This window comes from Ochotona princeps, chromosome 7 (genome assembly GCF_030435755.1).
Source record: "Ochotona princeps isolate mOchPri1 chromosome 7, mOchPri1.hap1, whole genome shotgun sequence".
Classification (NCBI taxonomy): domain Eukaryota; kingdom Metazoa; phylum Chordata; class Mammalia; order Lagomorpha; family Ochotonidae; genus Ochotona; species Ochotona princeps.
In genome coordinates this window covers 86856450-86870285 of record NC_080838.1, presented here as the reverse complement: position 1 = coordinate 86870285, position 13836 = coordinate 86856450, and the positions used below count along the sequence as shown (strand labels likewise).

The window sequence follows — 13836 nt, the reverse complement described above, 5'->3', positions numbered from 1 at the left end:
GTGGAGACGCTCAGTGGAAGTGAGCGTGGACGTGGGTCAGTGGAGATGCTCAGTGGACGTGAGCATGGATGTGGGTCAGTGGAGATGCTCAGTGGATGGAGCGTGGATGTGGGTCAGTGGAGATGCTCAGTGGACGTGAATCAGTGGAGACGCTCAGTGGACATGAACGTGGATGTGTGTCAGTGGAGACGCCTCAGGGGCTTCCTGTACAGTTATCACCAAGTCGGAGAACACAGGCTAACAAGCTAGGGTCTACAAGCCAGGAAACTGCGCACAGGGCACCCCTAGACTCTCAGTCCTTCAAAGGGAGTCTGCAGAGACCACTGTTTTCATGTCCTGCTCCTGATGTCCCGTGAAGATGCCCCTGCTCAACAGTCCAGCCTGCATGGGGAGCACAGCTGCTCCCCACCTCAGTCTGTCCCTGCAACCTGCAGCCTAGATGGGAGCTGTGTTGCAGAAGATGAGGTTGGCTTCCAGGGTGCCTGGATGCTGAGTCAGAATGTTGCTCCGTTTCTTAACCGATTTCCAGAAAACGCCACCTTGGAGGTAGTGATGGTGGTCTGACCACACAGGAAACCTGACTGGAACCCCACGTCTCTGGCTTGGGCTTGGCCCAGCCCTGGTGGTAGAGGTGACATTCTCTCGCTCTTCTCTATTGCTCAGCCATTTATGTAGATTAAAAATAAACAGTAAACAAGTGAGCTCAACCCAAACACCACCACCTCCACGAAGTTTTCCTAGGTTGTCTTAGTCTCTTAATTGCGCACTAGTCACTGGTTATAATTAGCTGCCATCTGTCCCTCCCTGTTGGACTGCCAGCTACCAGAGGGCAGAGACTGATTCCTCTTTACCATGACCAAAGTGACCCATTCACTATCTCAGGCCAGGATAAGCTTGAGTCACTAGCTAACAGGTGAACCAATGAATCCATGAAACGACCAGCAGAAGATACATTAGCCATAAACATACTGAAGTGATGAGGCTGGTGGGCCTTATCTGTGACGTGATGTCATCCATTTAGGGTTCATGTATGACTCTGAGGCTTTCTTTTTGCACATGAATCAGTTCTGTAACCGTATCATTTCTTGTAGAGAAAATAGAAAGGAAGACACATGGCCCCCACCTCTTCAAAGGCAGAGCCAACCACAGGGCGATTGCCTTGGGAGGGCACATCCCTGACCTCTCGCCTTCTCTGCATTGCTAAAAGCTTTGTGACTCTGAGCAAGTCAGCTACCGCAGACAGAATTCACCATGCTGTTATAGCACACATTCTCTTGATCTCTTGTCCAACAAGTACATCGTGAGGGCCAGCCCAATGCTTAGACTGGGGTGGGGCAGTGACTCTGTGACATCACTGTGCTGTTCTGCAGCTCACTAAACAGACAGTTCATTCATGTGTCATACACCCACAGCCCCAAGGCCCCATGGCCCCACATGCTCCATGGTGGTCTCATGAGATCCCATCGTATTGTGGTGACCCAGCCATCCTATTTTGTGTGAGTCACTCTGTGATGGTCATGCAACAGTAACACCACCTGCTAGTGCATTTCCCAGAAATGTTGCTGTGATTAATGTAGGACCAAAGAGAGAAAACACAACTGGGGTGACAACGATCGAGGGAGAGAATAGATCCTTTTATTGTCACATGAAAGAGGAAAAATCCCACTGCCCTCCTGCTGGGAAGTCTAGATACAAAGCAGAAAGGGTCCTGACAAACACATCACTTTGAATCTCCAAGGTCCGCTCCTGATCTTCAATCAAGCTTCCAAGAAGGCATCAGATGTGTGTGTGTGTGTGTGTGTGTTTAGAAGTGTGTGATTTCAGGGATATTTGTGTTTTTAGAAGTGTGTGTGTGTGAGACCTTCAGAGGTGGGCATGGCTTTCAGGATGTGTGTGTCTTTAGAGGTAGGAATGACTTTCAGAGGGGTGTGTGTGTGTGTTTAGAGGTGTGTGTGGCTTTCAATGTGTGTGCATGTTTTAGAGGTGTGTGGCTTTCGGGGTATGTGTATATGTTTAGAGGTGTGTGTGTGTGAGTGTGTGTGTGTGTGTGTGTGTGTGTGTGTGTGTGAGAGAGATAGAGAGCGAGAGAGAGAGAGAGATTTTCAGAGGTGTGTGTGGCTTTCCTTCTCTGGAGGCATCTCCAGACATTGCACCACAGAGATCTCCCTTGGGAGCACAGCAGGTGTCTTCCAGTTTCTTCCCTGCCTTCCCCGGGAGGCACAGGCTCCTGGCTGCAAGAGCATCCGTGCAGCACTTGTCCCAGCTGGGAGGGAGAGCGGCCTGCTCTCCTCCAGTCCGGCAGGCCACAAAGGAAATGCAGTTCTAAGGACGGACACAGTCCTCCCCCAGTGCAGACCAGAGGCATACTCAGTTACGTATGCCTGCCTGGGTGTGAGTGCTAAGAGTTAAGAGTCCTGGTTAGAGAAAAGATGATGATGCAAAGCCTGGTTAAGCAGAAAACCTTCTCTGTTATTTCTGAGAACATTTCTCTAGAGGGAACTCTGTAAAAATGATGAAGCTGCATATTTTGACCAAAATCTAGAATCTGAGGTTGAAATTAATGTAGGAGTGCCCAGCTTGAGTGTCACATCCAACGTGGTGCTGACTCCTGGGCCTGAAACACTGCAGTGGCCGCTACCCTGGAGTTGTCACCGCTGTGTTTGGGACGTGCTGACTCCTGGTGACGCACGCGCGCGCGCACACACACACACACACACACACACGGTGCTGGGTCACATGTGAAGACAGAGCCAGGGCAGACAGCGCAGGGGTTAGTGGGAGAGGCGGAGGCCTGCTCGAGGAGCTGCAGGTACAGGCTCTCACTGCTCTTCACTTCAGCTACACTTAGAACCACCAGTGGCACTGGGACTTCTCCTTAAGGAGATTTGTAGGATTACACCAATAACTCTGTAGAAACTCAAAATTGTAACTCCATAAGTATCACCAATCATTTACGGATGGCTTTTTCTAGGTTTATATGATGATTTCTGCTCGAACTTTAATAATGTGAGTGGAGGAGAAAGGAAACTGATGGGATTGAAAACCCAATAAATACAACTGGCATGAGCATGCATGCATTTTACATTCTCATATTAACACAGCCAAATGCTGAGTGCTTCAACCCACCCACTGAGTACGGACCGTCTTTCTCCTGATCTGACTGCTGTTTCCATTGAGTGATTTTCAGATAAAGACATGCAGGGCACTTTATCTCAGGAATTGCTGTCTGGTAACGGAGAGTTTCACAACAATATTTATGAATACAGTTAAGAAAAAAGAATTCTTTTGTACTCATATTTAGCCTGAGCCATGAAGAAAGGTTATTTTTACTTTGACCAGTTTGACATTCATCTTAAGAATATGTACATTGTCATATATTACCTGGATGGCTGGGTTTTTTGTCTCAATTTTGTCAACTATGCTTATAAATGTGAGAAACTCCGAGAAGCCACTAATGTACCTTCTGCAGTGAGTCCACACAGTGATAGACTGTCCAGACAAGTCTAAACCTCACCCACTCTAACGCAAGTATGAACAGGGCATCCTGGTAGGGCACAAATTCTTACAAACAAAAACGAAAATAATACCTTAAGAGTATATATAATATATAAGCATCGACAAAATATATAAACTAGTCAACACAGTATTTACACTAGTCAACAAGATATTTAAAACTTTAAAACTATGTTTGTGGACCCAGCATGGTAGCCTAACAGTTAAAGTCCTTGCCTTGCACGTGCAGCAGAATCCCATATGGGGGCCAGCTCATATCCCAGCTGCTCCACTTCCCATCCAGCTCCCTGCTTGTGGCCTGGGAAAGCAGTCGAGGATGGCCCAAAGCCTTGGGACCCTGCACCTGTGCGGGAGACTCAGCTCCTGGCTTCAGATCAGTTCGGCTCTGGTCACCACGGCCGCTTGGGGAGTGAATCATCGGATGGGAGATCTTCCTCTCTGTCTCTCCTCCTCTGTGTATATTTGACTTTCCAATAAAAGAAAAATCTTATAAAACATATTTGTAAGTGTGCATGCGCATTGTATTATGTAATTACATTTCACAAATCAAGAAGCCATAGCCTTCACCCTATTTTAACAATTACAGAACATTTCAATCTTAGTTTTCCGTGTGGTTGTGGCACTATCAGAAAAAAAAATGTCTTGAATTTCTCATGTCACATTCAGAATGAACTTATAATTTGTTTACCTTGATACATTTTTTCCATTGGAGTTTTAAAGAATAGGTAGACTACACTAATTTTAAGTCAGATTCCTAAGAAATTTAATATAGGGTACTTCAAAAAAGTTTCTTAAGAAACTGAATTAAAAGGCACGTTTATTTTGATGTGAAATGTTTACAGATTCATGAACAATTTTTAGACCTTTTTCATGAACCTCGGGACTATTTACACACCTGGATTTCAGAATAGTTCACCCCCAAATAAATGTATCTTCGAATTCTCTTTTCTGTGACCTTTAGGTAGCGCACTGTGTAAATGGTGCGGCACATAAACAGAGACGGACTTCAGGCACATGTGTAAAGAAAGGTACCTGAAGAACTAGGATTCTTGAATGCTAATCAGAACAGTTTGTTTTTGAAGACAGAAATTGTCCAGATTATCTATTTTTTTCTGATGCTCTTTGAACCGCACAGAGACAAATTTTGAAGACAGTTTTCAATGCAGTTGCCTTACATATTAGTCAGGAACCGGACATTATAAATCTGAAATGACACACCATGGCTGTTGGAGTGTCCTGCAAATGACCCTGTCCTAAAGGTTTGGTCCCCAAGCTCTTGCATTAATGGATTAATGCTAGTGGCTAACGGTTCAGGCTGTAACTAATCCAGTTACAGTGGTTGTCAGAGGTGAGCACTCTGGGAAGTGACTGGATTGGGTCTGGAGGGCAGAGACAAAGCACAGCAACGTAAAGGGAGACCACCTGGACACAGACTCCAAGCATGCTGACTGCTCCCCTGCCTCCTGCTTCTCCACAAGTCCCAAGCACACACACACCTGAGCTCCCAAGCACACTGCACACACACCCCTGAGCTCCCAAGCACACTGCACACACACCTGAGCTCCCAAGCACACTGCACACACTTGAGCTTCTAAGCACACTGCACACACACACACACCTGAGCTCCCAAGCACACTACATGCACACACACACCTGAGCTCCCAAGCACACTGCACACACACCCCTAAGCTCCCAAGCACACTGTACACACCCCTGAGCCTCTAAGCACACTACACATACACACCTGAGCTCCAAAACACACTGCACACACACACACACACACACACACACCCCTGAGCTCCCAAGCACACTGCACACACACCCCTCAGCTCCCAAGCACACTGCACACACACCCCTCAGCTCCCAAGCACACTGCACACACACCTCAGCTCCCAAGCACACTGCACACACACCTCAGCTCCCAAGCACACTGCACACACACCCCTCAGCTCCCAAGCACACTGCACACACACCCCTCAGCTCCCAAGCACACTGCACACACACCTCAGCTCCCAAGCACACTGCACACACACCTCAGCTCCCAAGCACACTGCACACACACCCCTCAGCTCCCAAGCGCACCACACACACCCCTGAGCCTCTAAGCACACTACACATACACACCTGAGCTCCAAAACACACTGCACACACACACACACACACACACACACACACCCCTGAGCTCCCAAGCACACTGCACACACACCCCTCAGCTCCCAAGCACACTGCACACACACCTCAGCTCCCAAGCACACTGCACACACACCCCTCAGCTCCCAAGCACACTGCACACACACCTCAGCTCCCAAGCACACTGCACACACACCTCAGCTCCCAAGCACACTGCACACACACCCCTCAGCTCCCAAGCGCACCACACACACATGACCTGCTGGTCCTTGGGGAAGCAGATCCTTTCCTTTTTGACTGATACTTCAGAAGTTATTCCAACATGAAAGCAATACTGAACACACGATGGTTCTTAAATACTTTACAGGACCAGTGCTGTGACATTGTGGGCAAGTGCACCACCTATGAGGCTAGCATCCCATATGGATGATGGGTTAAGTTCAATACAGTTCCCTGATAATGGCCTGGGAAAGCAGCAGAGGATGGCCCGGGTCCCTGGGCCCCTTACCCACATGAGCAATCCAGGGAGCTCATGGCTCCGGGTTTTGATCTGCTTCTCTGGCAACTGAGGCCATTTGGGGAATGAACCAGCAGAAGCAAGATCTTCCTCCCTCTCTCACACTCCTCTTCATGACACTTTCAAAGGAATAAAATACATTTTTAAGAAGAGGAGCAAATGCTTTGTATAGTGGATTTGATTGACTTTTGGTTTCCTTTATTAACTCATGTTCCAGGACTCTGATGTATTGTTTTGTTTATGACCCTCTTGGCAGGAAGGCAGACACCTGCAACAGTCCTTCCGTGGTAAGACTTGGCCTTGGGGGTCCTGCCCCTGGGACACCTGCAACCAATAACGATGTGCCAGGTAGGATCCCTGCTGGCAATTTAGGGACTGAAGCAGTGGACCTCTCTTTCTCTCTCTCTCTCTCTCTCTCTCTCTCTTTCTCTCTCTCTCTCTTTCTTTCTCTCTCTCTGTCTCTCTGCCTCTGTCTCCCATGCTGACTTTTAATTTAAAATCATCACTCTTTTTTTTTTATTTGGAAGGGCAGATATACAGAGACAAAGGGAGACAGAGAGAAACATCTTCCATCCACTGGTTCACTTCTTCAAGTGACTGCAATGGATGGAACTGAACCAATCCAAAGCCAGAAGCTTCTTCTGTGTCTCCCACATGGATGCAGGGACCCAAGACCTTGGCCATTCTGCACTGTTTCCCCAGGCCACAAGCAGGGAGCTGGATGGGAAGTGGAGCAGCTGGGCAGGAACTGGCCCCCATATGGGATCCTGAGACAGACTCAATGCAATGATTTAGCCACCAGGCTATCACTCTGGGCCCAGAGAAGCATCAGGCTTAAAAGAACAAACAGAAGTGTTGCCCAGTAAGGTGTGCTTTGTCTGGAAAAGAATCACAGAATAGCCGACAGGGGATCTTCCTGTGATATGAGGCTGGGCCCACCTGCCACGCCAGACAGACCCAAATCAGCAGCATTAGGGACCCTGCAGCCTGAGATCAGCCAGAGGACTCACCAGGCAGCAGGCTGCAGAGTCCCAGTGGAAACTCCAGGTACCACATGCCAGGCAGCCCCTAAGCCTGGGCAGCCCAGAGAGCTGCCGGGTGCCCTGCTTGACACCAGCCAGTTGCCTTTCCCCTGGAAGATTCCCTCTCACTCAGGTAACCCTGAGTACCATGGCTTTTGGTGAGCAACCCAGATGAGTGTCCACCCAGAGCCTTGTTGGAAGTTGGGGGTCCCTGGGTTAACTCTGGGTGGCACCAAACACCATGCAGGGACTGAAGAACGTGGTGTAGCCTTCCAACAGTGCTACACAAAGCTCGCTGGATTTTGTTATTGTCACTAAATCTAAGTCAACACAACCACCTCTGCATAAGAAGGCTGGGTTTCCAAAGTCAAGATCAAATTAAATATTTATTCTTTCCTATCAAGCCAAGTAATCTGCCATAAATAAGAAAAATAAACCTGTGATTATTTCAAAGTAATTTGTAAATATAAATGCATGAGTATTAATTTTAATAGCGCAGTACTAAAGGATTCTAGGAGTGTTTGCACGGAAAATATCAGATGGGCTCCTGCTATGGTTTTACAAAGTTGATTTATCAGATGCTGTTTTACATGTAATTAAATGAGTGTTAGACTAAGAATGGGTTTTTCTAACAGCTGCCAGATGGCTTCAGAGAAAGAGGGGATACCAAGCCCCGCATCTGGACCCTGGAACTTCTACAGTGAAAACCCAAGCACAGCCAGATCGCTGCCCCTCCCTGGTGGGAGGTCAGAGGTTGTCACTTCAAAGGGTCACATTGCTGTTCACTGCTTATTAAAAAAGACTGTATTCAAAAGGATGAAACAATAGATTTATACCTTTCTGATAGTCTTCAATTTTTTTTTAAAGATTTATTCTTTTTAATTTTTATTACAAAGTCACATATACAGAGAGGAGGAAAGACAGAGAGGAAGATCTTCTGTCCGATGATTCACTCCCCAAGTGACCGCAAAGGCCGATGCACCGATCCGAAGCCAGGAGCCAGGAACTTCCTTCAGGTCTCCCACACGGGTGCAGGGTCCCAAGGCTTTGGGCTGTCCTCGACTGCTTTCCCAAGCCACAAGCAGGGAGCTGGATGGGAAGTGGGTCCGCTGGTATTAGAACCTGTGCCCATATGGGATCCCGGGGCGTTCAAGGCGAGGAGTTTAGCTGCTAGGCCACCATGCTGGGCCCCAGCCTTCAATTTTAAAGAGAACTTTATCCAACTGTTTTACAGGGAACTAGGATAGTTTCCAACTGGTCATCAACATGGGCATTCCATAGGATATACAGCCCCGATTCCTGTGGAGTGGGGGCACCCAGGGACAACAGAGCCCCTTCCTGCTGCCCTGGAACCTGACCCAGGCCTCACCTCCTGTACAGCCCTGATTCCTGTGGAGTGGGGGCACCCAGGGACAACAGAGCCCCTTCCTGCTGCCCTGGAACCTGACCCAGGCCTCACCTCCTGTACAGCCCTGATTCCTGTGGAGTGGGGGCACCCAGGGACAACAGAGCCCCTTCCTGCTGCCCTGGAACCTGACCCAGGCCTCGCCTCCTGACTCTCCCTCACACTGCCTGGCCTGGCAGTCAAGTTAACCCTGTTTCCTCCCATCTGGGGTCTCTTCCATCTCACACCAGCAAAAGCGTAGGCCCTTCCAGGGCTCACCACCACAAACGGAATTCAGTTTTCTGAAACTGAGAAACAGGGATCACTGGGGACTTGAACAGATATGCCCAGAGCCCATCCCACTCACCCTGCAGGCAGGTGCTCTGCTGACCCCTTCCCCAGTGGCACCCTCTCTGCACCTGCTACCCAGCCTGCCATGCTCCTTGTTCATGCTCTTCAGTGGCCTCAGTACCGTTTATCAATTTTATTTTAGCTTTGTAATTTCCTTGGGAGCAAGGGCTGTTTTTTTTTTTTTTTTAACTTAGTGGTTTATGATATTTGCTGAGTACAAGAGATACCCTGTGAATACTGGTTGAATCAAGTAATTAATCATTGCCTGGTGGTTCCTGGCTGCCTCATACTCTATTCCGTCATGACCGGTCTGCTTGGCCCAAAGGGAAAATCATGAACCTACCGTCACATCGTGGAAACGGGTGGTTCCAGTTTCTGTTGATCCCATGCTGGCAGGTGAGCACAGGGTGTCCAATCAGGATGTACCCAGGATAGCACTCGAATGATATGGACTGCCCCACACTGTAGTCCGAGTTGATCATGTACCCGTTCTGGAATGGGGGTGGGTCCGGGCAGTTCTGTAACTCATAGGCTAGAAGAACAAGCAGACAAAACACTGCTCAAAAACCAGCAGCTGCATCGCAGGAACAGAAGAGGGACAGTGTCAGCAGACTCGCTTTCTGTATACAAATTTGAACAAAAGTCTTTCCCGAGTTGTCCATGGACACCCTGACAGAAACAACAGCTGGTACGGCCAATAACAGAGCTGCCACCATGCACATCTTACAAACACCAGACACTGCGGAAGGGGAGTCACACTCACGAAGCAGAGTTCTGACGTCAGCCTCACAAGACAAGCACCCAATGTGAACTGATTTCTTTAAGTTACACATAAAAATAATAAGGCCCATAAATAAGACTCAGTGAACCCACATCTGAAAATCATGTGAAATTAAGAACCACCAGCACCCTAAGGCTTTCCGACAAGCAGAGGTTTGTGCAGTCATTGGGTCTTCAACCTTTTCAGTGCAATCAAAATCAGGAAACCCATTCCATGCTATTTTTCCTAAGCAAACAGAATTGTAGAATTACTAAGCCAAGAAATCGCAGGTACAGCTTTTACAACATAAAGCATCCTGTGCTATTTTTTTTAAAGATCTATTTATTTTTATTGGAAAGGCAGATTGACAGAGAGAAGGAGACAAAAAGATCTTTGGTCTGCTGGTTCACTCCCCAAATGACCACAATAGTGGCTTTGTTCTCTACAACAGCAACAGGAAACAACAGGGTCATCCTTAAGGATACAGCCGTCATGCTCGGGGAGCAGCTTCGGCTAGCGCTGTGGGAATATCAGTTGTCACAGAAACCTCGTGATATGAGGCAAGGAAGTGTCCTCCCTAACTCCAAAACAGAGACGCTTACTAAGTCATAATCACACCGATGGAATCCCAGATCTCTTCAACACATTGGGCACAGAGGAGAGCAAATACTCTGTTCTTCCACTGCTGGAGACTTTGCATTAGCCAAATTTTACAGGAATTACACACATGGTACACATATATATTAGTCATCATGTATTTACTTATTTCAAAGACAGAATAACAGGAGAGAGAAATCCCATCTGCCGGTTGGTTCAGTGCTCAGCGCCTGTAGCAGCCACAGCTGAACCACGCTGAGGCCGGGAGCACTATGCAGGCCTTCCCCAGAGGGTGCAGACCCAAGCGCCTGAGCAGCTCTCATTCATTCTCTCTTGCAATGTGCATTAGCACAAGGCTGCGTCAAGCAGAGTCACATAGGACTGGAACAGAGAGAGGGCCTCTGACACTGGATGTGGAGATCCCAGGCAGACGCTGAACCTACACATGACAACACCCAGTGCTCACACAGGACATCTGGATTTTATGAAGGAACAGTGGATGAAACTGAGCACTTTCTCATCCAGTCAGTGCCTTCTCTGGTGCATAGAACTCAATATGGAATGCAACATTGTGGCACAGAGTGTAAGGTTACCGCTTGCAATGCACTGGTTCCTGTCCCAGCTGCTTTGCTTCCAATCCAGCTCCCTGATAATGGCCTGGAAAATGTAGTGAAAGATGGCCCAAGTCCTTGGGTTCCAGTCACCTGCTTGGGAAAGCACACAGAGCTCCTTAACCCTGGTTTTGGTCTGGCTCAGCTCTGGTTGTTACGGTCACCTGAGGAGTGAACCAGTGGATGGAAGATCTTGCTGTCAGTTCCTCTCTATCTAATGTTTTCAAGTAAAACACTCGAAGATAATTTACTGCCCAGATGGTGGCTGGTTCAGACCTGCCAGCTGAACAGCAACATCAGCAGCATTTAACAGACACATACATTCACACACCTGCAGACATAGTGAATTGTGATGTGCTACATTTCCTTAATTCCATTTTGCAGTCTGTTTGGATACTTTAGAAACCACAATCCAGTCTTCTTTAGGGGCACATGAAACTAGGATTGTAGGAACGGACCTTTCCTGCTGATGTAATTCACCCATATGAAAGGGAATGAAACTGAAATTCAACCAGTTTTCTTTCAGCTTCCACCTCCAGGGGCAGCTTCCACCTCCTGCTGACTGGGTGTGGCAGAATCAGCCACTCACAGACTGAGGGAACTGGAAGTCTTCTATCATCCGCTATGGTTTCAGGACCACCTACAGGTGCAGGAGAGGCACCAGTGGGTCTTGATCTCAGAAAGTCTGTACCCTCCTTCAGGAAATAGACACAAGTAAGTCAACAAGTGGTTCTCCATGAAAAATTGCTGTGAGCTGAAAGAGAAGACTGAAAGAGAAGCAAGGCAGGGTGGTGGCAGCAGGGGTGATGGGTAGCAGGTGTGATGGACAGCAGGTGTGATGGACAGCAGGGGTGATGGGTAGCAGGGGTGATGGGCAGCAGGGATGATGGGTAGCAGGGGTGATGGGCAGCAGGTGTGGTGGGCAGCAGGGCTGGTGGGCAGCAGGGGTGATGGGCAGCAGGTGTGGTGGGCAGCAGAGGTGATGGGCAGAGGGCTGGTGAGTAGCAGGGGTGGTGGCAGCAGGGGTGATGGGCAGCAGGTGTGGTGGGCAGCAAGTTTGGTGGGCAGCAGGGCTGGTGAGTAGCAGGGGTGGTGGCAGCAGGGGTGATGGGCAGCAGGGCTGGTGGGCAGCAGGGTAATGGACAGCAGGGGTAGCAGGGGTTTCAGGGAGCAAGGATGGTGGGCAGCAAGTTTGGTGAGTGTCGGGGTGGCAGGGAGCAGGGGTGGCTGGCAGGGAGTAGGGGTGGTGGGCAGAAGGGGTGGTGGGCAGCATGTGGGGCACCAGCAGGGGTGCCACACGGTGCTGCCTAAACTCTGAGCTGGGACTGCGACTCAGCCTATTTACGTGCGCAACTGCCAGGTGGGAGGAGCTGACCACAAAGGGAGATTCTTCATGTGTGTTACTTGGGAATGAATACATTTTGAAAACTCAGAGCCCATTTCATTCTTTGCCAATCCTATCTCAGCAAAGATAATACTCCCAAGTCCAAGACTTGTTTCAGAATCCTTTTAAGCATTTTCAATGTCAATTATTTTGAATACTGAGTTAGACGCTATGCATCAGGCACACTACGTCCAGATATTCTAAACATGTTGTCTAATGGACTATTTCGCTACTGCAATGCTAATATCAGTATTTCACACATGCAGTTATTTAAGCCACATTATCTTTTCTTAAATGCCTTTCCCAAATCTGAGTTCACTGTTACACATTACACGTGAGGCATGCATGGTTATAAAAAATCATACTAGAATCTGCATGATAATAAAACAATAAAAAGAATTGTTGGTGTGCTAAAACATGGATGAATTTTGGAAGATTTGTGTTCCCTGCTGCTCCACACAGGGGCAAGGAGTTTTCCCTGGTTGGCTTTGGGCACAAGTACCTGTGAAGCCAGCTCCAGAGGGCTGCGGCCTAACATTGGGCTCCTGGCCTGCAGGTGGAGCCAGCTCCCAAGGGCTGCGGCTGATGGCTGGGCTCCTGGCCCACAGGTGAAGCCAGTTCCACAGGGCTGCGGCCGAACACTGTGCTCCAGGCCTGCAGGTGGAGCTGGCTCCAGAGGGCTGCGGCTGGTGCCTGGGCTCCTGGCCTGCAGGTAAAGGGGCCTCCCTCACCGGCTCTGCACCTACTGTCAAACATTAGCTCCGAGATGCTAATTTAAATATATAAAATAGCTTAAGAATTAAAAGGTTAACCAGAAAAACTTCCTTAGTGTTTGCTTGATAGGTTGCAATTTCCAGATTATTTTTCAGCTGAAGATCTTCCATTTGCTCATTCCCTTGCTTGACAACAGAGGTCGTATCTGCTGACTCAGTCAGATTTGCCAGTCTTATCTTTGAAACACGGAATTAAAGAGAGAATCATCAACAGAGAAATCTACCCCTGAGAAGCATAGAAGGACTTTGAAGAGTCTGGCAGAACAGTAGGGACCCTGGTGGTGGGCTGACTGACATCCCAACATGATAACTGTGGGGTGAGGCCGCAACCTTGAGTTCCAGGAAGGTTCTGGGGGAGCACAGAACCCAGTGTGGTGATAAATGAACCAATAAGGTTCCATGACTCACTAGAAGGCTGCCACAGCTCTGACGGAAATGGACAGGCCAAGACCAAGGTGCCCTTGCTTCTCATGTCTGGAATTCCCATGCAGGCCTTCAGGAAAGCAACCTGGACCCAGCAGGACACAGGTGTGTGGCTGGCTTGTGTGTGGGGGACTGGGCGGGGCCTGAGGGAGCAGAAGGCTGAGATCCATGCGTCTACTCTCAGCAAACCCACAGCGTGGAAAACCATGCCCATTTGGATCCTGGTTTCCGGGGGGAGGGGAACCACAGGGACTCAGGGTACTCCTTGGCTTTGGATGCCACTTTCCTGCATTCTCTGGGGATGCCCAGGAGATGATGGGTGTGGCCATACAAGGCACCTCCCAGGGGCTGGTTTTTGGGAGTGAAAGCAG

The 13836-nt window shown here is 48.7% G+C and overlaps 1 protein-coding gene across 1 annotated transcript in view; it reads right to left on the bottom strand.

The window, feature by feature from the left end:
* CSMD1 (CUB and Sushi multiple domains 1) overlaps positions 1-13836 on the bottom strand; it is a 652915-nt gene that overhangs the window by 122509 nt on the left and 516570 nt on the right. Inside the window, exon 38 of the mRNA XM_058666667.1 lies at positions 9261-9449. Within this exon, the coding sequence (XP_058522650.1) occupies positions 9261-9449 (189 nt within the window). The remainder of the gene's footprint in view (positions 1-9260; positions 9450-13836) is intronic.